This window comes from Papilio machaon, chromosome 22, assembly GCF_912999745.1.
Source record: "Papilio machaon chromosome 22, ilPapMach1.1, whole genome shotgun sequence".
NCBI classification, from domain to species: Eukaryota; Metazoa; Arthropoda; class Insecta; order Lepidoptera; family Papilionidae; genus Papilio; species Papilio machaon.
In genome coordinates this window covers 3,144,043-3,171,672 of record NC_060007.1, presented here as the reverse complement: position 1 = coordinate 3,171,672, position 27,630 = coordinate 3,144,043, and the positions used below count along the sequence as shown (strand labels likewise).

At 33.2% G+C, this 27,630-nt stretch overlaps 1 protein-coding gene across 2 annotated transcripts in view; it reads right to left on the bottom strand.

The window, feature by feature from the left end:
- The window catches only part of LOC106711116 (transcription factor SOX-6), a 217,483-nt gene that overhangs the window by 44,497 nt on the left and 145,356 nt on the right, over window positions 1–27,630 (bottom strand). For both annotated transcript variants that reach the window (XM_045683505.1, XM_014503346.2), the window contains 2 exons: window positions 21,893–22,438; window positions 8,116–8,260 (listed from right to left, as the gene is read on the bottom strand). In XM_045683505.1, the coding sequence (XP_045539461.1) occupies window positions 8,116–8,260; window positions 21,893–22,434 (687 nt within the window). In that variant the 5' untranslated portion in view covers window positions 22,435–22,438. The remainder of the gene's footprint in view (window positions 1–8,115; window positions 8,261–21,892; window positions 22,439–27,630) is intronic.

Sequence of the window (27,630 nt, the reverse complement as noted above, 5' to 3'; positions counted from 1 at the left end):
TTTTAATGAGAACAACAGTTCTGTAAAAGATAATGACGAGAAGTTAGATAGCATTTTCTATTTCTTAAAATCTTGTCAGAGAATGTTAATGCAGTATTTAAATGATTTATTTTACCTTTATACATTTTTAATAAAAGGATTTATTGTAGGTTAATAGGAGGACATTTTTAATACATGTATGTTATAAATATTTAATAAAGTTAATTTAATACTACATTTATTACTTTCGTTATTTAACATTATGAAACATTTTTAAGAAACATTATTGTTCCATAATTCATTACTAGAAACATCGATATGCGAAATAGAAAGAGTCACATCTCTAAAGCGACTCGGGAGCGCGGCCCACATTCCCAACTTTTCATCACTCCTTGCCTTCAGCGCATTGTGTCCGTGGGAACCTTTATTGCCTCTATAGAAAACTGTGAAAGAGGCCCCAAGAAAAGCATTTGTGCGCCTCCGGCTGAATGGCACTGACAAAGCGGCGTGTTTCAGTGTTGATTCGGCACCGGTTTCAGGCTTCCTTTCATTCGGCACGTTCCTATTTTCCGATTTCAGAACTCTATTGGCCGCTCGCTTGTTTTGTATCGGTAAATGAGTTTCGTTTGTATTGAAAGGTTAATTTGCTTTTCATTTTGATTTTTGTCGAACGCACCGCACCCTTGACGAGAACATCTGAGTTTTCATTCTAATTCAATTTTCAACTTTTATTACAAATATTAATTTTAATTTAGAGTTTACACTAATCATATAAAATTATCGTTTGTAAGTACAAATGTAAGGTTTATTTGATTTATAAAAGGAAACATAAAATAAAGATTATTATTGTATTTTCAATTGGCAGCAGTAGCTCGAATTGAATTGAAGCAAGTCTAAAAGAAGAATAAAAACTCACGACGGTATTCATTCCTTTGAATGTAACATTTCACTCTTAATTAACAGCGACAGAAGAATAATGCGACAAACTTGTAAATTAGTAATGATCCTCATAATGTCAGCCCTCAGCAGAACACGATTTACAATTTTGCTCACAACAACTTTTACGACTTCTTCGTGTAACTAAGCGTACACTATTTAATTATGAAACACCTCCCACCACCCTTTATATACCCTCTCGACTTTCAGAAAGAGGCAGAAAATATGATTTTCTCAAAGGTTTTTCTTTCAGACGTTCACTTGTATTAGAATGAATTCGTACAAAATGCAAGCCATTGAACAAGTCTTTATAATAAATACGAATAATAATATATTTAATTAAAATCTGCAAATGCATATTAGAGTTTGATGAATGTAAATTAATTGACATTAAAAGTGTTTTATATTTGGCAATATAGCCACCGAAAACGATTAACAAAATTTGCCAAAGAATTTTTTGTTTTCTGGAAAGCATAAATTAATGCGATATTAAAATGCTATTGGCGTACCAATGTTTATTTATTTACTAAACAATAAAACAAAGAAACTTTTTGTTAATTTTAATCTTAATTCTGAAAGTTTATGAATCATATAAAAACATATGCATCTCTTGATAGGGTTAAGATCTTGCTACAACTAATTGGGTCGCGTGAGATAGCTTATTTAAAAGTAGGAATTAAATCTCGGATCAGGGTACTTATTATTAGAGAAGGTTATACTTTAACATAAATTACATAAAACCTAATATAGGTACAATTTAAATTACGTTACCCCTAAATAGTAACATTAATGTAGTACGGTATAACTAAAACATAATCCTTACAAAGATAGATTTTTATATTAGATGCACTTTTACTTAAAAGGTGATAACTACAAATTATGAAAAAGTATACCACATGAGTACTAAGTGCATACCTACCACGTTAGCTACCTTACGATACCATACAAAGGTGGTATTGATAAAATTGTGATGCAAGTTATGCTTCGTATGCATTCCTATCTCAAGTACGTCGTATAAAAGCAGCAAGCTACGTCGTATTTGCAATTTTTTCTCGAATCACAATCTCGATTCTTGATAGCCAGTGATAGATTAATGTGGCCATTAAGTAGCTTCTGCTACAAAGGTGAAATCATGTAAGTGCAAGAAGATCATTCCGAACTAAGGTCTGACCGTTATAGATATGACTTGTGGACTGGAAATGTGCATAGTATTTACTAGGTGTCATCAACTTGAATGTTCGTTATAAACTAGATATAGTACAGTTAGTTAAATACGTAAAATACAATTTTATTTCGTTGTAGCTTTTATCCACGGCGTCGTCCGCGAGTTGTTTTTTATAGTAATAAATTATAGTCTATGTTACTCAGTGATAATGTAGCGTACTAAAGGTAAAAGACTTTTAAAATCTAAAAAATAGTAAAATTACAAATCTTACCTCTTTATAACATTAGTTTCTTCTAGAATCATTCTCATCATTTCATTCAGTAATGCCTAGGGAATAGTGCGTTTTTTTGTCATTCATTATATAACACTCAGACCTCATACTAGACGTGTGAGCAGCGATTGTGGATGTAATTTTACAATGATCATCATCAACCTGCCCTTATCTCTATTGAGGGTCGGCACAGTATGTACTACTCCTTCATACATCTCTATCAGCCGTCATATCTGAATTTACCCCCTTCTTACGCATATCCTCTTTCACACAATCCATCCATACTTTTTTTGGTCTTCCTCTACCTTTATAGTCATCCACATTCAATCTCATTACTTTTTTGTTTATATGATCAGCATCCCTCCGCAAAACATGACAAACCACGCTAATTTCTGCTCCTCAATTTCACGATATCTGGCGCTACTTTCAAACATCCTCTAATATACTCATTCTTAACTTTTCTTGTCACACCACACACCCATCTTAGCATACGCAACTCAGCTACATGCAATCTTTTTTCATCCGAAACAAATGCGTGCAAATTTCTCGCTTCATTTGTTTGGTTTAAAAAATGTCCTGCAATTACGAAATCCTCGGTCGTTAGTTAAATAATAAGAGTGGAGTTATTGACCGTGACCGATTAAGTATAGAATGAAATGAGATTTGGGTGTCCGCGAGCGCAGGTGGCGAGTGCGAACAGATGTGCGTTATAAATAGCGACATGAGCCCGTCGGTACAAAAATTTTCACTAGGAATACGAATCTATCCGCGTTAATAGATCAAATAAATATTTCTATAATGTTCGATTACTTGTAGAGGAAAATATTTGTCAATCTCGAATCTAGAATACTTAAGTGGAAAATTTTATCATTATTTTTTTCATCGTGATTAATTCCAGGTTGAAATATTTGCAAATTATATTACGCTAATAGACAAAGTACAGAGTGAGAAACCTCTTTTTTACATCGCATACTTAATAAAATACCTTAGAATTAGATACAACCTTACTAATATTATAAAGGCGAAAGTTTAGATGTTTGGTATCTCCAGACGGCTACATGTATCGCTCTGAAATTTGGGATAGATGTAGAACATAGCCCAGAAGTAAACATGGTCTACTAATATTTTTATAATACCGCGAGGACGGAGTCGCGAGCAAAAGTTAGTGTAGAAATAAGTGACTCTTGTTTCTATCCGCCTATAAGTTGAATTAATCCAAATGTCAAGTGTATAAATTGTTTCTATATTGTATATGAATGTGAACGCATCAATACATTAAAGCAATTAAGTCTCGGCTGCTGGACTGCGATTAGAGCACTGACAGCACTATTAGGCATTCAAAGCCTAGCTTTGATTGGCAGCCACTATCTTTAGTAAGTACCATGGATCACTTGCCTGCTATTCACGTATTTCAAGTGACCATTTACGTATTTTGAACAAATTTAATTAATACTCAAGGTTTATTTTGAATTTTATTCTAATTTTACTATTAATAGCTTTTGTTCGCGAATCAATCCGCCAGGAATAAAAAAAATGAATTAGTAGCATACGTGTTCTTCCAGACAATTTTCAACATCTATACTAAATTTCAACGAGATCCGTTCTGCTGTTCTAGAGATACCTTCTAACAAATATCCATTCGAACAACCAAATTTTCGCATTTATAAATTAAGTACCTACGATTATGAAAAGGTAAATTTTGTATGTATACGTTTTTCTAAAGTCAAAAACTACTAAAATTTAATAAATAGATAATTTGATTGACTACAAATATGATTAAACTGTACCTATATATTTTTATATTACATGTGGAAATTATATGTTTCTATGTACCTAGACATTACGTAAAGCCAGTACTAGACATGCGCAGTTATACGTGACTTATAAAATGAAAACGGCACGAAATGGGACGGAGCTTTGGAAAATTTCAAACGACAAAGGCGTTGCCCATTTCCACCGATCATTGTGTCTGAGTGCAATAGAAATATACGCGTGTCCCTTTCTAACAAAGACGCCGACGAGCGATGCGCAAAAGAGATAGGCATCGCACAATAGACAATTGTTATCCCCACCATTTCTATTGTACTGCCCTAGTAAAGTATTGCGTTGGAATTTCACCGAGCTTACATACAAATGTGAAGCAATAAGGTTTATAGTGCCGTGCCATGACATGTGAAGGTATGCGGCCAATAATTTGATTCGGTCTACATCATTGGGAAAACAATGGGTAGAGGTTTAGGTATAAACAGAGCTGTGGAATAAATAGAAAGTGGATTGGCGACGGACTTCGTAGGCGTCAGCTTTGACAAGAGATTTTCATAACAAAAATTACAGATTTTAGATACAAAATTAGTTTGACTGTTGCGCCTGTTCAGTAGTAATTGTAATTACATAACAAACTTGTTTATCGACTATTAATACTTTATTTTGCCTATTATTTGCCTATTATTACTTTATTTTGTAAATTAGAAACGATTTCAAAATACAATACAACTAGCAAATGTCCGCGACTTCATCCGCGTGGAATAAAAAGAAATTCACCCGGATAGTGTAGCTTCCCAATAGTGAAAGAATTTTTCAAATCGGTTCAGTAGTATCGGAGCCTATTCAATGGAAACAAACAATCAAATCCTTCCCCTTTATGATGTTAGTATAGATAAATAAAATACGTAAATGTTTTATTGCAAAAAAAAAATAGCGTGTGTCGCTACCATATTTATAAGTTGAAAAAAAAATTATCTATATTTGAGGCAACATCACATGGCGTTAATACGAAAGCTTTAACGAAACTCACCTCCACGACACATCAGAGTGTCACTCATTGCCGTAACTTTTTAATATTCTTTGAAAGATTTTAACTTTATTTTAATAAAGTTATATAAAAAACGTTGTCACCATGTCCGTCGGTCCTTCAGATTTCTTTCAGCAACTAATTGGTCTGACACCGGTAACCCTTGAACGTCGGGAAATACATATTTTTTTCATATGAGAGGATTTTTTTAAAAGGTGGCGGAGCTTGTCGACACATGTACACTGCCGGACGATTTAAAACGGGCTACGTGTTCTGGAACACGCTGTTAGAACGCAACGAGCGACGCCAGAGTATTTTATCGTTTAAAAGATATTCAAGTGAATATAGAAATTCGTTACAACGATTATAATATTGCACGTAATTTTTTGATGTTTTTTTAAGAAGTGTCAATTAAGAATTAAAATTTATGTTACGTTTAACAAATCATGTGTTCATAATATAATGAGGTCACGAGTAACTGACTCTATTTACGATTTTATGTACGTTTAATTAATTATAATTGAATTTGATGATTTCAGGCAAAGACTAACGAATAAAGTTACCTGGCTTCGATTTGATCTGAAATTTTTGAATTTTACACTCCATTTCAATCTAAAGACATTCTATAAAACGTCAGAATTAGAATTTCCACTAAATCTATAAATATTCTCGTGTTTAAAATATTGCAAAAAATTATTAGTTATAGTTATACGTGAATTTTCCGCCTATGCTGGCTGCATTATAGCGTAACGAGTGCCTGCCTATCGTGTCACATCAAAAACAAAGCAAAAATGCCCACCCCGGTAATTTATTTGTCTTTAATTTTTAAAAATGGAACGCGGAAGCGGACCAATGAGACGCGTCCCCCGGCTGATTGTCAATTAGCGACATCAAACGGGCTTTTTGCGAATTAACCGGCGTTTGTGTTCATTTTTTGTCCGGCTGCCGTCGAGTGCGGACGTTTGATGCGTTTTTCCGTTTCGACGTTTCATTTTCATATTTCCGTTTGTCTGGTTGTCTGGGGGGAGTGACGGGGAGAGATGTTACAATGTGGGGTGTTTCACGTAGTTATCAACACTGCTCTCCATTTCGCGTTCTGATATTTAATTCGAATGAGTGCTCTTCCAGACGGATTAACATTATCCGTATGGCTTGAATATTGCTCAATTCATATCATGCTTATTGTTGACTGTCTGTTATACAAATGCAAATGATTTAAGTCTATCTTTAAATAGGGCCTTTAGTGATGTATAGACTAACACATGTCCTCTAATAATTACTTGCGTTAGAAACAATCTTCAACACATATTTTCTAGAAAAAACTCGAATAATGCATTTTTCATTTGCTAAAGCCGCCGGCCTACGACAAACAACGTCTGACAACAAGAAAAAAGAAAAATATAAAATCGTAGCAGTCGATAGACTACTCCTATACCGAATGGATCCGGAAGTCAACAAAGGGACGTTCTGTATTTGAAAAAAAGCGCGCGAATGCGAACGTGAGTCCGCCATTAGCCGCTCCCATTTGCAGCGCATCTATAGCGGCAGGCCTCTTCAATCTGCACCGTCAACAATCGCAGGGATGTCGCTACATTCTACTGCAAACGCCACAAACAACTTAAAAGTACACCTTCATAATCTATTGTCATAAATTATAGACATATAAAGCTTTTTTTTAATTTAAATCTCGTATCACTAGTAGGAAGATTTTCTTAGGTAAATTTAAAATACTACACACATTAAACTTAGGAAATAGAACTTATTTTACATTAATTTTGCACGATTTTGACTTCTTTACCATTTTAATAAGAAATATCGGACCGATGTTGGTTAATGACAAACGTTACGTGAACTTCACAATTTTTTGGAGTAATATTTTTAGATTGGTTTATTTTTATAGAATCAGAGTTTATATTTGGAAATCAATAAACAAAAAAAAAAGCAAATGATAACTGTGAAGTGGCAACCCTAACATAGGGCATGTGATCGAGTGTTGTTCGAGTTTTTATCGCTGATTCATTAGTATGAGAGTGTCTTTGTTGCAACCGGCGCCCTAGCGCAGCCTACCGCGCAGTATTCAACATGAAAATTGATTCGAGATGAAAGACCGACAGCCCATTGTGCCGCGCCAGTCAAATTATACACAGATTGCACGTCCGATGTACAAACAAACACTTTTATTATCGAATCAGATATAATTGTATATTTTATTACAACAACAGATAGTTAGGATTGTTTTAATTATTTTAATTAAACAGATAATGACTGTGACAATCCGATAATTATACTCGTAATACAGAATTTAATTAATACTCGTATTAGACACTTCATTAACAGGAAATGTCAGTTGTTGTATGAAATAACTACGATAGACTTCGTATTCTAAATTTTAATCAAAGATTGATAACTACGCTGTTTACTTTTAGAGATTGTCATTACGAAAGGGTTACAAATAATACAGTAATAATAGATAATTTCACACACTGAAGTTGTCTTAGCTTGATACAAATTTTTATTGCAGTTTATGTGCTGATGTCCACGCAGTGACTTAAATCTAATTTTAAGATGAATTGTAATCTCCCTTTCAACTCTTCAGAGGGTAGAGTGTACTTTTTCTAACAGTAGCGGTGCGAAACAAACCTAATTTACAGAAAGGGTGAACAACAAAACAAGTCTGGGTACGATGTAAATTAGAATTCCAATAAAGTCACCTTCTTTGTAGGAAAGAAAGTTTTAAAAACGTGAAGTGGCGTTTCAATTCTTGTTTTGTCCATATTTTCAATTTTTATGCTGTTAAAATGTTAAATTGCTATTTCTATCCAATATAACCACAACAATTTAAAGAATTGATAAATGTAAAACGACCCTGGTACAAACAATAATTTTATTTTTGTAGTATTTTTACATCTGACAGACTATATGCTTTTATATACGACATAATAAACTGCAAGTTACGTCATCATGGTTACTAACCTTAGCATGTTCCTGCTGCGCTAACAGCTGTTCCCGCACCATCTGCAGCTGCAGAATCATCTCGGACAGCTGGCGCTCCTTCTCAAGCACACTGTCCCCCGCAAGCGCCTGCAGTGCTGCAGACTCCAGCACGCCTCTTCGCTCGCTGCAACAAGAGACAATCTTGTACATACTGCTGGAAAATATGCACTGCTTTAAAATAAAGGATGTTTAATATTGCTACAAAAATGCACAAATACTGTTCAATATAAGTACATTGGAAAGAATGAAAAGTGAGAAACAAGTGAATACTATATGTAATGACTGGGTTACATTAAATCAGTACAGTAAGACAGTAGCACTCAAAGTCAGCGCTGGCATATAACTGGCATAACATAAACACTAACTGGTGAGCCAAAACAGTCCAGGACAGGCCAACGCTACTGTCCTTTTTTACTGGCATAATGTAAACAAGTCATAATCGTATTTTAGACGATAGCGGAAAAATTATACGTACTTCTGAGATTCCAGATAGCACTACGACTAACTACTGAAGAGAACGTCGATCGCCTTACTAAAACTACCTTACTAAAACTACTAAACCAATATAATGTTTATATTATTTTCAGAAAAAATCTTTAAATTAAGGAAATACAATAACTGTCGCCCGCGACTCCGTCCGCGCGCAGTTAATAAGCTTATATGACACGTTCGTAGATTTACCATAGCAGCGCCATCTATTGATTACTTACTCAACCCAGTCGAAAGGTATCGACATCTGTTAGAATCATTTGGAGTTAACAGATAATTGTGACTGTCAAATAATAACAGACAAATAATTAGCAATAAATTAAAATTGCGACTAAAATTTGAGATTTAAACTATCCTATCTCTCAAGTTGGATCGAACTGCAGATGGTGTGCGAATTTTATTATAATCGGTCAAGTGGTGTAGGAGTCCATTGAGGACAAACATTGTGACACGAGATTTATATATATTAAGATAAACTGACTTATTATTTGTAAAAGCTCTGTGGTAAGTTTTAAGATTAACCAACTAATTATGTCACAGTTATAACTAAATTAAATCCATTGTAAGTAAGGGTAATATACAGTTCACTACTTTTCAACGTTCGGAGTGCTAATTCCTACGTTACATGTTATTTCATAGAAGGCTTTAGATACGTCGTGTGAGAAATGTTATAGTGGGTGTCTCTTTGTTCTATTAACACGTGTCGACCACTAATTGGGATTTAGTGGATTGGGTTGAATAGAGACGGTATCTAACCGCGTGTATTGCCTTCGAGTAGGGGCTGTGAGGGATTTATCAATGCCATTGTACATATCAATGGTTGTTCGCTGAAACTGATTTTTGTTCAAATGTTTTCCAGTATTTTCGATTAACGCACGCACGGATATGATTTAAAGGGCTTTTTAAATTATTTCCGTGTTGTGCATATGCACAAATACGACGGCTGGAAGCGACGGTTGCTGGATTTTGAATGAGGATTTTGCATTAACGATAATTTGCTTATGGATTGCTCAGCTCAAAAATGCACGTCATTTTTAGTTGGAAATAATTGGAAAAAGGATCAGCATATTACAAGAATGTTTTCAGTATGCTTCTATTCAATATTGTACTATAGAGTTTGAAAAAATCTTTTATGTGTTTTGTATCTATTTTATTTTGAGTGTTGATTTCGTACATTATCACTTAAGTTAAACAACCATCGTGGTTTATAGGATATCATTCAATTTTCATGTTTTTTTTTTCACCCGTAACTCTGGTTTTATATAATTTATAATCCTCATAAAAGACAATTTAACTAAATGTAAATAAATTTATGCTATTGTATTTTAAGTATTTGAATACGAAAAGTGATAATTGAACCACATTTAACAAAACATTATCAAAATACCTATCACCCTTACTTAGATTTAAAAAAAAACTGTTAAATATCGCAAATTTGCAAAAGAAACCTCAGTGAATGCACAAATACAGAGTGAAATTGCCAAGCGAAATTACACTACGCGCTGTCCATGACTCTTGTTAAATAATTCATGGCGACCCCGTTCTGAGGCAGCGGTGAACAGGTTGTAAACCCGACAAAGGAGGCTGTTACACCCTTCAACTATAATACCCTTATATCACAACAAACTAGCTCTTTGTAGTCGGAATTACCTGAAATTACAGGGTGTTTTGGACATATTTTGGTTAACTAAATATAAATACGAAATAATAGTAACTAAAATCATATCATCCGTAATTATAATAAAATTTCACTGACGAATGTTAAATTAAAAAATAGAATAAGTATAAAGGACGTATTTAAATTTAAAAATGCTATTTTGTAATTATTATTAATTTATTTAATTAAATATAATAATTATTATTAAAAGCAGCCCTAGATGTCAATCTAATTAGGCAATATGCTTTTTACACTTTCATCGTCATCTATCATTTATCTTTTCCTAGGCGTAGCTCTACTGATGTAATCCTCTATATTCAAATTTAAATATAGTTTACCTCACATAAGTATCATATTGTTTGACATATAAACTTGTAGTGAGACGTCATAAGATATTCCCGCAGCAGTTTGTGCAGCGCCACAGACAAATGCATCGGAAGTTGGACTGAATTATTAATGCAGCGCCCGGACTTGCGACTCGGCTCTTCTAAGACGCTGTCATATAACTTATATCTCTACTTCTTAGGTTAAACACACCGACTTATCATTTACAACTTGCTTTTAGTATTACTTTTGTGACTCCAGCTCGTGTATTAGATTATATAAGAAATAAAGAATTTAAAATACTAACTCGATTGACTGCAAATCAGATATTACCCTACTTCCTTTAGTTAATTACAACTAAAGGAAGTCACAATTCAGCGGACATATACATTTACTTTTAGTCGGGTAAACATATATCGATTATTAATTTCTTCAACGTAAAATCGCTTCAGGCAACTTTAAATTACCTTTAACTCTGACCACAGCCGTAATTTTTTTTTTCGTCTGAAATATAATTATTTCCACTTAATTTTACTCAGTCTAGATAATTTAAATCAGTTCAAACTGTAAAATCGAAATAAATCGCACCGGTCACTTTCATATTTTACTCCACTTAAATGTCCTGTGGAGACAAACATCATTTCTCTGCTTTCACCTGTCAATGTAAAGGGCATCGACCAGTTTTGTACCAAACATAATGAGAGCTAATTAAATGTTATTCATGTCATAATTTTATCTTATTTCTTCATTAGCATAATAATTTTTTGTGCCTCACAATGTGGATGTATCATATAATTAACTTTGTAATTAAGAACAGTTCGAAAAACGAGCTCTACTTCTAAATGTATACTTATAAATAAACCTTCATTACAAAAATTGCCTTAATGAGGTAGACAGAAATATAAAATTGTCATAAGTCGTTAAGTCAATAGAGGTTTTTAAAATTACTTATTACCTAAGATATATAAATATAACACGATAAGTCAACCTACAGTAAATGTTAGCACGAAGTACGTAGGGCTGTCTCTTTTAAGTCGCGCTTGCCTGAGGGAGCGTGGGTAGTTTATTTTCCTGCTCACTGGAACGCCACTAATAATTTACCGTCTTCAGTTAAATAGACGCACCTGTCTTTCTATTCTCACATACTGTCCAGTTTCATTTTGCTTCGTCTAAAAGTGCTTCTTTTAACTAGAATTTCAAATGAATCAGTAACAATTAAAATTTAAAAATCTGGTTATAGCTGGATAACTGTTCTTCAATTATTATTATTTTTTTTAGCAAAAACCAAAAGTACGACTTACATCCGCTTTCAGAGTCGTTAGCTGTCTCTAAGTAACTGTCGAAAAACGGTTGTTAGTCCGGCGAACAATTTCTACGTTTAATTTAATGAGTAAATTACTGAAGTCGCATTGTTTTTCCTTTTATCCTCTATATTTTTATCTGTGTTAAAAGAAAGCTAAGAACACATTTAGTTTTTAGTAACACTTTTTGTTCTCACAAAAAAAAATATTGCAATGGTTTTACAGTGTAGTAGAGTAACAATTGTCACGCCGTATTTGTACGAATGAGGGAAATAAAAGGGATAGAGTAAAAAGGTTATCCTCTCCACTAAAACAATACATTAACTGTAACTTCATCAGCCCCTTACAGGGGTGACTAATAGAGCAATCCACTATCGCTCGATGTTTCGATAAAATCGATTCGATTATTCCGATTCACGGATCACCGCTGCACTTACCTTCGCTTTAGTTAATTCCCTTTACGGTTTTAAAGTGTACAACTTTTTAAAGTATATGATCGAATACTATGTCTATTATTGTAGTAAATAGTTCATAAAGTTATAGTAAAACTTACAAATGTACTACGTAATAACACGACTATCTATTACTAAATTGACAGACAGTGATAACCTAGTTAAGATTTTTTTAAACAAGCTTACACTTTGATAAGAAATATTAATAGGTAGGTAAGGTTTCAGGACCATTTATCGTAAGTTTTCTAAGACAGTGATTGGTATATTATAGTCTAAACTTTAGAAAGTCATTACTACCGTTCATATTTCCATTTATTCCGAATTTCTACTAAAATGGTTGCCTTCTACATTATTATATTACATAATAAATTAGTAATTCCCAATAATTGACTAAATTATATTTCGTAAATAACATTTTTATTAGTATAAATAAAGTAACTTGTTGTAAACAAAGTACCTGCTTATAACGTGATGGAAAACAAAAGGCAAGTGGCACGCATCGTGAATACAAGCAAATCTCTCAAGGGTTGCGTCTAGCGGGCGCAGGGCGCAGGGCGCAGGGCGCAGGGGTGACGTCATTAAAATGGATGTCGACAGGGGCGACTGGCGTGTTGAATTTTGACATTATACAGTCTGATTTACTTGTACGCAAATACAAGAAGGGGTAAGACATGATATTACAAAGTTTGTTATCGTTTGCATTTAACACGTATGCAGAATTTTAAAGTCGATTTTTAATGTTAAACAATATATTATGTAAAATGGAATTACTATCGACTTTTAAAACCAAGAGTATCCTGGTAGGTAGCCCGTAAGAAAGATTTTTTTAATTCGCACAATTATCAGGACATAAAATTAAACAAATGATTTTAGATAATCATATTCAACATTCCTCGTACTTGAAAAATAAATATAAATCTCAAATCTAAAGTCATATCTGACACTAGAGATGAAATTATGGAAAATAATTTTATAGCAATTCGTGCCATCAAAAGTTCTATTTTCGTAACCATCGTTAAAATTACAAAAGTTATCAAACATCCTGTATCGTCCAATGAACACGGCGAAGTTCGTTTCGCTTTCAAATTTCCCTGTTATCGAAACTTCGATGTCTTTTAAAGTAAAGAAGTAGAAAAAATCAACTCCGATCCAATATCGAAGGCATCGGGCCCACCTGACGTTGTATTTCTCGAAACATGTCCTTATGAAAGTTCATTTTATATTGGCAATTGACTGTACTTTGATTTTTTTCATCACCGTCCCCTCATTTCGATCAATATTCTAATCGTTCCTTTGATGGCTCACAACTAAGAAGGAAGTAAATGAGAAAATAATTGCAAGATGTATTATTCTCAGACAAGGCTTCTTTGAGCTCTGAGGAAAGATAATTATGTATTTTTTTCCTCGGTCGAGAAAATTGACAATTAATCGGATAGGAGAGATTGATTTCGCTTGCATAATTTTATTTTAAATTAGCTTTTTACGTTCATACCAAGTTAATTAATAATGACATAATGATTTAATACTGTACCTTTTGTAATATTGAAAACGATCACAGAAAACAAGCTCTTATATACGATAAAATCTAAATATTTTACGATTTCTTTTTATTATTTTTCCTTACCATTATATAGATTTGTTCGGTGTTCCCCATCGGTGCACACTAGTCACCTGTTATTTTTTTTATATCAATAGAGAGGAACTAAATTCGAAAATATAAGACAACAGCGATAAACATTTACGATTTTTATTTAGCCCAAAACATTTGAGACACTTACATGTTTAATGATATGTCGATGCATAAGAATGACTAGTCAAGTCAAGTGCACGCATACTTTACAGACGTAGCGTGGGCCATGACATGAGGTAGCGTGGGCCATCATACAGTATAAAGTATGTAAGAGCGAGGGCTGCCGCGCGCCGACACAATTTGTGGCCAACAATAAAAAATCCCTTAACGCCGGCGACGCAACGGTAACTCGCTAGGGTTATTCATCTTGTTTGCCCCTCGCGAGAGGTCTTCTCGATTAGTGTGGATACGACTTCATATTTTTTCGACTCTAAATAAAAAGCTATTGTTACTGTCATTGGCTGTCTTCATTCATACTTGTTTTTATACTCACCTAAAAAATCTAAAACATACTGTAGGAATATAATTTAAAAATGTTATAATATGGTGTCAGGTGCAATGTCCCGTAAGTGTTTCAAAAACTGATAATGGCTACAGATAGTAACTGTGGCAAACGACAGATTTATAATTTCCTTTTCCTTTTCGAAATAATGTAGCAAAAACACAATTGCATTTAGCTTTAAGATTCAGATTAAAGAAAATTCGCAAAGAAAATTTCGCTTGTCATATCCATACTATTCTTTCCAGCAACAATGCACTCATTATTATTTTAAAAGGCAGTCGCCGCCGTCGTCCGTCATGTCTTTGCGTTTTTATTGAGGCCGCGACAGGACTGAAGCACCGACCCGGGGGCCCACTGATAGCATTTTAAATCAGGTTAAGGTCAGAAAGAAAACCCGCTTTGACGTTCGAAAATTGAAAGGTTTATTCACGATGTTTTGCTAGGGAAAACTGACAAACATGGAGGATCCTTTTAAAAATGAATTGTAAAAGAAATTGCAAATTATAATAATTTTTAAATTAAAATCTTAACGATTATAAATAAAATTCGTTTTAATTTTTTTCTCATGTTCATCTAAATTCACTTCACCGTACGTTCGAGTAGACCAGTTGCACGAGTCGTAATAAAAAATCGTTCTGCAAGAATCGCGTCATAAACGTACTATGAATATCACCTCAATAAATAAAATGGACCGGTTCTGTCCAATTCAGTGCTATCGATAAAAATACATACGAAATGTAAACGCGGAGTATATTGCATGAATTCTTCATTTCAAATTGTATGGCTGTCCATGTTAGGGCATTATCATTTTTAGTGCTCGCCACACTGGCGGTATATTCAGATAGAATTTTTGATGCACTGGCGACACAGGCGCGCTGCGATTGGCCGCCCTGAATATTGTATGAGCCAATCACCGGGCTGCGCTTAACGCTGCATTCCAATTTCAAATGATGAAGGCGGGAAACCGTAGACAGAAAATGCTCTTTTGCAATGTAATAGTATTGCAATAGGCATAATTCGTTACGCAGTCGAATCGTTGAATCGAACTGGTAAAGCTACTATCTTTAGGCAAAAGCAGCGGATACTGAGCTTACATAATGTCTCAGGAATGAGGAGTCATTACATTTTCTGTTAGATTGCCACAGCGGAATACGTGATTGAGACTATTACTCGGTACTGTCAATTTTATGAGGTAAATGGACTTTTAATAAGTTATATATATAACTGTAACATAATACTTAATAATTTTACATACAATTTAAACGTATTTGATTTTCTTTGTCCTGATATTAACTTTGCTTGGCTTTTATATACAAATAACGTACTAATTTTCACACAGCTGTTTTGTGACAAAAGCTTGATATATTTTCTTCTAGCATAAATATATTCCATGCCAGTGTTTTAAAATACATTCGTGTTTTTTTCTTTAATCTTTAATTTTTTTAATTTCATGATCATCAGCTAGGTACGTCCCCAATGAAGGGCTCGGAGCCTACCCCAATTTAGGGGTGACTAGACAAGTCAACCACGCTGACCAAGTGCGGGTTGGTTGACTTCACTCATATCTTTGAATTTATTCTCAGATATGTGCAGGTTGCATCACGATGTTTTCCTTCGCCGTAAGAACTTCGGATAAATGTACATATGTAAATCGAAACTCGAAAAACACATTGGTACATGGCAGGATTCGAACCTAGGAACAGATTATAAGTCACACCCCTGAGCTACCGACGCTCTTTTTTCATTTATCAGATGTAAATTTTTATCATAAGACAAAGAATCTAGTCAGTATCCTATTAACTGAGCATTGTATAATATTCGCAAAGCCCTATTGTGTTGGTATACTTTAGTTTATCTTTGAATACTAATTAAGGCCTAGTCCATTGTGATCGTTGACACTAACTAATGATCTAAGTCTAACCGCGCGAATAATTTACCATCTGTCCAAGTTTTATATGGATTGATTATCTATATAAGGAGCGTCCATTATTTCGTTTCGATTCGATTTATTGAACGTTAAAGTTGATACCGCCTTGATATCGCAAAGAAAAACAGTTTAACCTATTAATAATTTAGCATTGAATTGAATAAAATTCTAGCATGATTCTGACTAAAATTATACATTATAACGAGTTTGTATACATTTTAGGAACTCTACTAGAATAATGAGGGTTCCAATCGCTATTTATGTATGTATATTCGATACTGCGAGGAAGAATACATAAATAATACTTGGCATATAATTTCCGAGTTTTAAATCCGCGGTGTCATTTGATCTGCATATATTTTCTCGCAGTATGGAAGGTACAATCAGTCGGGATATTTTAGATAACTGTTAATAGTATATTTTTACATCTAAATCTACTTTTTGTATTGTGTAATGAGATCTATGTAACAAAATAACTTTCCTTTCACTGTTATAAGCCAGTATATTGTGGAATGGTTTGTTCACGTTATGTTAATAACTGAGAGTAGTGTAAAATGGAATTTGCATTTGAGTGCTTTTGAAATTTTCAACTAAGCGACTACTATGTAGTATGATTGTTTGATTTAATAATTCTAAATTACAGTTTTTATAGATTACTAGATGTTCCCCTCGACTCCGCCCGCGCGCTATTGAAAAAACGTTGTAACTAGCCTATGTGTTTTTCCGGACTATTCTACATCTGTGCCTCAATTCATCGAGTTCCGTTGCACCGTTCTGGAGATACCTTCTAACAAACATCCATCCATACATCAATCTTTCGCATTTATAATATAAATAAAAAATAGGGCTATCAATTGGTACAAAGTAATTATGGTTATCTCTCAATAAAAAATATTTGTGACTGCTGACAACCATGTTTTTGTTTTTTATTAAGAACAAAATTGTCCATGTATAATAGTCAGAAATTTTCAGATCACTATTTTTTTTTTAGTTGCCATTGAGAGCAAGAAGGATCATCAGAATGAATCGGTAACCTAAACATACATTTACCATTTTGCAAAGTTGTAAGCCTTTATGCAAAGTTATGCTTGTATGTATACTTTAAGAGAAACTGGTCAATGGGAAGTCCATATTCCCTTTTCATGTATACATATCTGTGCAACAATATTGTAATTTTTTTTTCTATCCTCCTAACGTTATAATTGGTTTTGTATACAATATTTGTTCATACATCCAGCAGTATATCGATATGATGCAATCATCGACGATGTTTCACTTAATATTCAATAAACATAAAACATAAATTTAAACAGACAATTCTATTTAATACAATATAAGGAAGGTTGTCCATTTGTGTGGCAAATCTTTGCAGAATGCGACTTTGTTATTGGTCATAAAGCGTCATTGTTGGTCACAAAGGATTATTGTTTGCACAGCTTGTCTATTGTCTTCGTGTCGGTCATCTTCGCCTTGACAATATTGTATGTGTTCATGATCTTAGTATACTATGGATTTCTCACATACGTAACAGTTAATTTTAGAAACCGCACCCAATTATGTTAATCCGGAGAAGAAAATAAATCGATAACATCATACATTAAAAGCAATGAGTGAAGCTATTTAATGTATCAGTCACAAAGAAACGCTTACAATTTGCTTAGGCAAATTACAAACTGGAGGTATTCACGATCAGCACGTAACGTATACATATCATTTCTTTTCTTTCGACTTGATAAAGATTAATTTCTAGCTAATAAAAAAAAACTCTTTCAACTGAAATACAATTATATTCCCGAATCTTTCGTAGTGATGAAAAAAAAAATTACATTTTTTTAATGTAGAATAAGAGGGGTAAACGAGCAGCGGATCGTCTAACATCAAATGATTCGATGCCCTTGGACAACACCAGAGGAACCCATAGATTACTTTTACTTTTACCCGTCTTGAAAGGAATTATGTTCTGTTCGCGTAGTTTAAGATCGCTTTTTAACTTGAATGTTGCAACAACTATAATTAGTAATTGCCACGACTTAGCTTAATTATTATTATTAATTTTAATAGACAATGTAAAATGTTATAAACGAGCGAGCTCCGTTCCGTTCCGAGCGGGCTCTGTTCCGTTCCGAGCGACCTCCGTTCCGTTCCGAGCGACATTTTTAACTAACAAAATCAATGTGGTGCTGTAAAGATAAAAACTATACTATAAAAAAATCTTATTACGCATTACCATTGAGAAAAACAGACTGTATACGTAATATTATACGTATAAAGTCTGATTAATTAAAGAAAACATTGTTCGCAAAAAATGAGATCATTTATATCTCGTCGAATGTAGAATAAGCATTGTTTTAAATACAACGTTAAAAGCCGGAGGTGATCGCTCACAACAATAATAAATATGATATTCACATTAACTAATGTTGCCAGCCTCTTATAATTTCGAATACTTATATTGTGCTTTCAAAAATATTTATCACTGTACAAATTACGGCTTGTTCCATTGTTGCCGACCGGCTTAAGATGTGGGGTCCAAGTCATAACATATTAATCCTTATAATTTCTAAAATATGTATAGTCAGTTATTGTAAACAAATTGAAAGAAATTATTGATATTACAACTAACAAAAAAAATAAAAAATGACGATGTTTCTTGAACCTGCTATACGTTTTATATGTGAATTTGATCTTAAACAAATTGGGAATTTGACAAGTTAGTAATAAACTTTTGAAGTGTATTATATTCCTTTTTTAAAAAAGATTAAGAAGTAATTATTTTGTACTGGTTACTTTTAATTTAACATATTATTTAATTTCATTTCAAAGTATGTTCAATTTTGTAATATTAAGTGAATAAGGCGAATTTAAGATAATATATTGAAATGAGTTATAACCCGCTCGAGCTTTTCACTTAGACCAAAACTCATAATACATGCTCGAAACAGCCATAACTGAGATGGATTGAGGCACATTACGCGTTCACGTCTTAATCTGAGACGATGGCGATTAACACGGCGATTAATTAGTACAACGCCCGTGGCACAATAGCCCCAGCATTTGTCTTAATATTCCAAAACCCCGAGAAAGGGTATTAAGGTCTTTTGTTAGGGAACAGACGGCTGATTGCTTTATCTTTAATTATATGCCATTGATTTGCCGAATGTAATTGTGTAATTACTCATTGAATATGTATTGCGAAGTTTGATTGGTTTGGAGTCGGTACCTAAGTTGCAAAATGTATAATTACTAACTTTCAAAACATGGTATTGGTCTGATTTGTTTTACGTACATCAATTTGTTCTAAATTAAATAATTGAAAATGCCTTTAGATGTAACAAGAAATGCGATTTAAACAAGCCTCAATGCAAACTAATTTTTGCCTCTACAGGATGTTTGAAGACATACAGTAATGCAGATGCTACCTCCTATAGGGCTTAGAGGGGAAAGTATAGTTCGATTACAATGATCCAATCTGACCAAAAATCGATCACGTCGGGCACTACTAAAGATACATGCACTTATAATCCTTTATTTGCTTACATAAGTGTTATATTACCGTCTGGAATTGAGTGACAAATTATATTGTCCCTCGCAGTGGAATATGCGCATTACAATTACGCATTTCTTAATTTTAATAAATTTCGTTTAAATAACATTGAAGATAACGTATAAAACAAAGTTCCATAGTAACTGTCTTGCATCCGCGACAACAATCATTATTATCAACAAAAGCTATTAATTACTGAGATAAGCACTCTTCTGTGATATAGAGAGCACGTAAATACAAATATTGACATAGTTCGCGCTTGACACCGCCTTAACCCGTACAATTATCGTCTCTATTATTAAATATTATCTATATCTAATTTTATTGTGAGTTGCGACCAAATTATAATGACTTCTGATAAGGTTAACAGGACGTCCACGTAATCATTACTTGATTCTAGTAAACCTTTTCTTTAGTCAAACATATCAAGAGCTTTTCCAGATTTAGAACTAATAGAGATTTACTATTCTGTTTTACGATAAATCAATCACATATTTTTGTGCATTTAATTAAAATTGCCACGTTTTTTCTTATTTGAATTAGTAACATAACATTTTTATGACATTAATATTATGATAACAAAACTCTCTCTAAGAATTACGCTTAGAGATCCATCTATACTGGACGTTTAATTGCAATTTATACAGTCCACAAGTTGATACTTCTTAGACTAAATAATAAGTGTCTTACGAGATTATTTCTTCCGTTTACGTAAATTGTTTATTTTATAAAAGTAGTATTAAATTATTTGCCAATTTTCCAATAATTTTATAAACTTAATTTAAGTAAGATTGTAAATAAAACTATGTCTTAAAAATAATTGCTCTTTTGTATTTAGTAACAAAGATGTAACGTAAAATAACACTTTAATAACCAGTACAACATTTAGTGTACCGCTAAATTTGTAGTAAAATTAAAGCGTGTACACGTAACTAAGGATATATATACACGCATAATTTAATTGGTCATAATGTGACTCATTAAAAACAATGTTAAGAGTCGGACCACCGCAAGCTAAACTATAAAAGCGTTAAGCGCCGCTTTAACTAGGTTTTTATTGCTATTTGACTTTAAGGGGGTTGTCAGCTAGCGTTTTGTGACGGAAGTCATAAAAGATCTCGGTGGCATGTCGCATTGCTCGATTTAGGTTTATTTTAACTAAATATTATCAGACCCCCATTAGGTGGTTAACGATGTGTTTGATTGTGTACTCTGTTGCAAATTTATAGCTCAAACTATCACAAAGAACTATGCCTATAATAATGTAAATGACGTAAAAATTACAAAGTAATGTCTTATCATTGAATGAATCGGGGAAATTTGCGATTTCCGTAACTAATCTATATTAACTGTCGCCTGAAATTCCGTCTATATATCTACTGAACGAAAAAATCATTTTTAGTATTTTGCAATAAAAAATGTAACCTCAGATAAAAAATATAAAAAAATCTATTAGATAAGAAAGTCTGCAGTATTATGACAATAATGAATATGTTCCTAATAATATTGACATTTAAGTATAATTAGATTTATAATAAAGTTTATCATATAATAGTTCCCGTACCGGTTGATAAGTCTTACGAAACAAAACATTCGATTAATGAACTGACAGAGGAAATTGCCAATAACGAAGGTGACTGAAGATCATGCCTACTTGATACCGCTGATAATTACTAATCATACGCAGTGTTGTTAACATACATAGTAACACTGGCGTCATTGCATGCCATACAAAATACAAACAATGTCTTAAATAAACAGATAATGATGTTATTTTTATTACAGATCTGTGTAATCTATATTCGTTATAGAATCTTTTTGGTGACTAAATTTTGTATTTAAACGGTAGTCTTGAAAAAATGGGTTATCTGTCAATTTGTAGGAACAAAGAAATGCTAAAGGATATAACGTAATAAATATATTCACTTACTTGTTTTGTTTGACCGGAGTAGTAGACGGCGTGGGCCGCTTTTCTTCTTTAATAGTACTATTATTCATTTTAGACGTTAATCTCTTCAGAACATCATCCATCGACCGCTTATGAGGCGGCGCGAGTAATAACGCACTATTATGATTCAGCAATGAATTGTTATTATTGCAGAGTCCTAATACTTTCGCTTCGGCACCCGGACTACTGCATTCAGAGGAGCCGCGTCTTCTCGCTTGCAGATCATTGACTTGGTGCAGGCTAAGGAAAGACGATGGGACTAGAAGATTGTTTGTCATGTCTAATGTTTGTTCGAATCGTTGCTTCTTGGTGGGTCGCTCGTCTTCGAAGTTCGAAGGATCTTCCTCACTGATAGAGCTTCTTGTGGAGGAGCTGGGTGAGAATTTATAGTAGTTTTGTTGCTCGTTGTCGTCTGACTCTTGGTGGTCGGAAAACTCTAGGTTGGCCGGGCCGGCTTCGGATTTTTCAGTGTCGGCGGCGCCGTCTTGCAATTTCGACGGTGGCGATTTTCGTTTAGATGACATGTTTCTGTCAACAAAAGAGAAAAAAAAATTAGTACATTGAAACTTCGTAATAAATACTGGAAGACTAGGGAAAATGTTACAAATTCACGTAGTAACTTAATTATTTACATTCTTGTTGCCCTAAAAATAAAAAAATTAAAGTTTTCATTCAAAATATCAATAGCAATCTAAGTTTTCGTTTGAACGATTGTAAATTTATTTCTACAAACACAAACACAACGCTGAAACGTAACGACCAAGTCAGGTCGGACGTCAAACGTCGTATTTGTCACCAAACTCTCCGACTAGTTAGGAAACTCGCTTCGTTAAAGCACCTAATTGGGCTCTGCTAATTGTACTAATTGCAGTTTCTGCCTCCTTTGGACTTAAGGTGTCCGCTAGACTATGTGAACCAACCAATCGTACGAGATCTCCGGATGCTGCATGAAATTCCTCTTTAATGTCTGTATTACTATGGGCTGAAGGAGGGTGTGTGGGTCCAATTAAACTAGTAATCAGTCGAGGAGATAATACGATTTGTTAATGTGTGCGTAATAACCGCGAAGACTTGTGATTGAAGACCGTCATGTGTTTATTCGGGTAGTGACGGTGCCATTTGTAAATTCATGAGGATCGCTGAGATCTGGATGGGAAGTGTTCATTGGTTGTGCCAATAAACGAATATCTTGTTCCGACAGTGTCTGGAGATTCCGCTTTGAAGCTTGTTTGCGTTCGAATCAGTTGTGCGCATTGAGTTAATTTTGTTTCGTATTTAGAGTTTAACGAATATTAGTTCTGTTTATGTTTCAGGAATATTTATATTTTTAATTCGGATTTCTTTATCTTAAAACTGGAATCATGGATATTTCGAATCTATTAACAAAACATCGCATTACAATTTTTTTTATAAACTTACTAATATTATAAATGCGAATGTTTAGATGGATGGATTTTTGTTTGAAGGTATCTCCGGAACAGCTCAACGTATGTTGATGAAATTTGGCACATATGTAGAACATAGTTTGGAAGAACACATAGGCTACTTATTAAGTTTTTTTAATGACACGCGTACAGAGTCGGAGGCGACAGCCAGTATGAAATAAGTAGGTATACATGATTATTTTTGTGACATTTATGACTATAGAAATGTCAACACCAAAACAAGTTTAACATTCTAATTATTATGTTCCAAGAAAAACAAAACACATGTAAACACAAAAATCTTCATCAAATGCCTTATAATTCTTGATGCAAATATCACTGAAAAAAAATATATTAAGAAATCACTAGGAACAAAGTCAGTAGGTAGTTCTAGATGTTATATTGCTGTCTAAATATAATAGTGTCACAGTAACACAGAGCACTGTGTTACTGCACTCTTCAGAATAGGGGCGATCGTAGTAACCAATGTACGAAACATAACAAAATGGACTTGTCAATAAACGAATTTATCATGTTGTGTTTTGACTGGCAACACCTGAACAAAACATATTCTTATCACTATTTTCCAAAGAGAATAAAATGAATGGTAAAAAAAGGACTAGCAATATAAACTTGCTCGTACTTCATAGAAAGAGAAAGTCTATTTTTCATCTAACTTAAATTTCCATTTATACAAGCTTGCTTTCATTATTTTTAAAGTGTTAGTTTTTTTATTTCTTATGAAATAAAACGCTTATAAATACTTTTAAAATTAAAAATATATAACATTTGTCTTATAAATTGGCTTCGTAGCTCTTAGGCAGTAAACTAATTTGTCCAGTTTGCCGCGTCAACAGACAACCGCCTCGTGATAGAATTCATTGCATCGGCAATATTATTGCCATTTGCGCGATAGCGCACATTTTATATCAATAACTTTGTTGGAGACAAATAAAAGAACATTTACTTATTTTAAAAATAAATTAAGTAGAAAAATAACCTTCAACTTAGTGAAATGTGTGTTATTCCATTTTTACAAATGGAGTGTTCTAACTTAATTATTCAAGAAAATATTGAATATCGTTAAAATCTGATCTGTAAATAAGTTATAAATCCATTTTAAGGTGGGACTTAATTTGTTTTATTATTACTCATTGTGTTTAAATATTCATAAAAATATATTTAATGTTATTAATTATTAATAAATCATATTTTCCACTACACACAGTCAACAATCCACCCCTCGATGCGTTTCGTTTAACGAAAACAATTTGCCTACAATTCTGTTACGCCATTGTCCCACTTGGCGTCCCCTGCCTCGCAAAATTGAAATCAGCTGTGCCCCATTGAACTATTTCCAAACGTTTCAACGAGTCTTTGACTTAAATAAAATTTTAAATATGATTACAAAGATTATTAGAAAAATAAAAAGAATCTAATTTCACTAATTATAGATAATATTATACTCGTGGTAAAATAATAGTCATGCTCATTTTTAATGACTTAATCTGATACAATAAACATATAAATATAAAGTAAAATCTAAAGTTGAAATAACTTAAAACGTAATCTGATATCTAAAAAAAATCATAAAATATATTTTTTATACTCATATGAAATAGTTTGGATATTTCCATAGAGCAGTCTATATTGTTAACGCTACCATTAGGTACAACACTAATTATATAATTGAGATTTAAAACATAGTGGTAATATGAGACTGTTTAATAAAAAATAATTTAAAAATCAATATCGTCAAGACACCTCTTCGCCTCCAAACCAATTTTCCGAAAGTAATTGACTTGACAATTTTCCCGCCAACACGGCCATATTGTTCTCGTCACCGCGTGATGTTATTGTGACCGTAATGGAAAGGAAATTAATAGTTACAATTCACATTTCATTCGTGCACTTTAAATATCCTTTGAGCTTAAGCAATAAAGTCGAAAATCGTATAAATCAATGTTTGGAATAACATTGCAAGTCTGAAACAAACTATTGAGGGATAGAATGACGTGAATACAATCGCAAATCGTTTCTATAAATCAGTTTCAAAGTTATTATTGTCAAGTGCAAAATGGATATTCATTGACTGCGTTCCTTATTGAAGTTTGCGAGTATAGAGAAATCTTATAAAGTGAATGATGAAGAACATACACGTACTGTAACATACAGATATTAAGTTACTAATTGCATTTGTGTTATAAATAACATTCATAACCTCTTTATCAGGGGTATCCAACCGGTCGTTCGCGATTATTAGGCCAGTCGATCATAGCAAATAATATATATATATATAAAAAACTTGAGACGTGTCAAGGGACACCCGGATGGAACGAAGTTCCTTTCGATTAATTAGTGAAAGAACCAATGTTTATTCTATGAATAAAAAACTTAAGTCTTCACAAGAAGTACATTTTATTTCTATGAATTTTCGTTTTATATTGTCACGTCGTTGCCATGGTGAAGTAGCGCTCATTCGTCGTTAACATACTTACTATAGCAAAATGTGTCGTGACAACTTTTCGTAAGAATTTTTTCCGTCTAGCCACCTTTCACAACACGCGATAAGGAACTTCGTTCCAATACGTAAAGAATAACGTAGCGTATGATGATCAGAAGTAATGCTCACACTAATATAAATAGCTATTAACTTATTATATATATAATTAATGTAAACAATTATATAAATAATTGTCAGTTTTATAATTTCCCTTTTAAATAAATATAGTAATCTTGCAATGAATTATGCTTATTAAGATATCAAGTAGTTTGGATTTGGTAAATAGTACAGGATTACGTCAAAACCAGTTGATCTCTGATTTAATCAAGTTGAACACCCCTGCTCTATATTGTTACGAAAACCCCGTAACATTTCTAAAGTTAGTATAAATTTCAAAGCATAGCGCATTTGGTAATCTAAAAAAAATACCCGACCGAAAGACGTATTCCTAAGTTAATGATTCCTTACTGGTGATTGATATTTCAACATTTACGAGGACTTTTGATTTATACAAGATATTAACTTGTGTATCCGTTTAGGAACCAATCAGAGATGGTCGATCGGAAGGTCCAAGTAATCGTGACGAATCTCTAGTTTCCAATCTATTAGTTGAAGGAAATTGCCTATGACTCGTCTTAGATAATTCGTCGAACCTAAACGTTAGAAATGCTCCGTCTTCGTAAAACTAATTACGTTATTGGGAACCTTCGGGCGTCTGACATTTAATCTATTTTCGATTCTGTCATTGATATTTTTTAGGTAAATTTGATTTTAAAGAGCTTCTGTTTTACTTCATACACTTCTACAAAGCTGTAAACTGCGATGTACAGAATATTACGTCTGAATATTTTCTACGTTTAAAAGCCTGAAATAAGAAATAGAATAAGATGTTCCGATCAAATAAACAAATAAAACACTCAAGAATGTTCATTCGTAGTACAATGAAAAATAAAAATTTAATACAAATATTGTGAGGCGACAGTAATTCGATGAGGGACGCGAAAGCATTTCTCGTCCTCTTCAAGAAAAAAAAAAACCTGGAAGAAATTCACTTCGAGTTCCAATAACTGAATTATTCTATTGAATAATAAGTTTATTCACAATAAGCTGAAATAAAATTTCTCGGTCTTTAAGAAATTGGATTCAACCGATAGAAAAAATTCTTTAGTTTGCGTTAAACTCTTGCTTTTTTTATTCTAAGCTTACTAAGAATTAAAAAAAATGTTGTCAATATCTATGAAGAGAAATTACTATACCATTTTGTTTAAATGAATTTGGGTACTTTCATTTCTTCTTAATCTTATACAGTAAAACACGTTAAAGTTCAAAAGAATTATATATAAAATGACATGTCAGAACAGCATAGCATTTGCACAATTGGCATCCATTGAGTACGGCAAAGGGAGTTGGAATTATTGCCGGAAAATTACAAGAAAACTCCCTCACCTAATTTATTTATGTATTGTACAAGTTATAAGATTACCAGTGAACATATCGCATGGGTTATTTTAGATGTGTCACGGTTTTTTTTTAAATTGCCATATTTATCAGCGTTTACATCTATATATATAAAAGAAAGTCGTGTTAGTTACACTATTTATAACTCAAGAACGGCTGAATCGATATGACTGAAAATTGGTGGGCTGGTAGCTTAGAACCAGGAAACGGACATAGGATAATTTTTACCCCGTTTTCTACTTTTTATTCCGCGCGGACGGAGTCGCGGGTAAAAGCTAGTTAAATATAATTTATTTTGTCTTGTTTTTTTTCTGAAAAGCATTTATATCATCGTT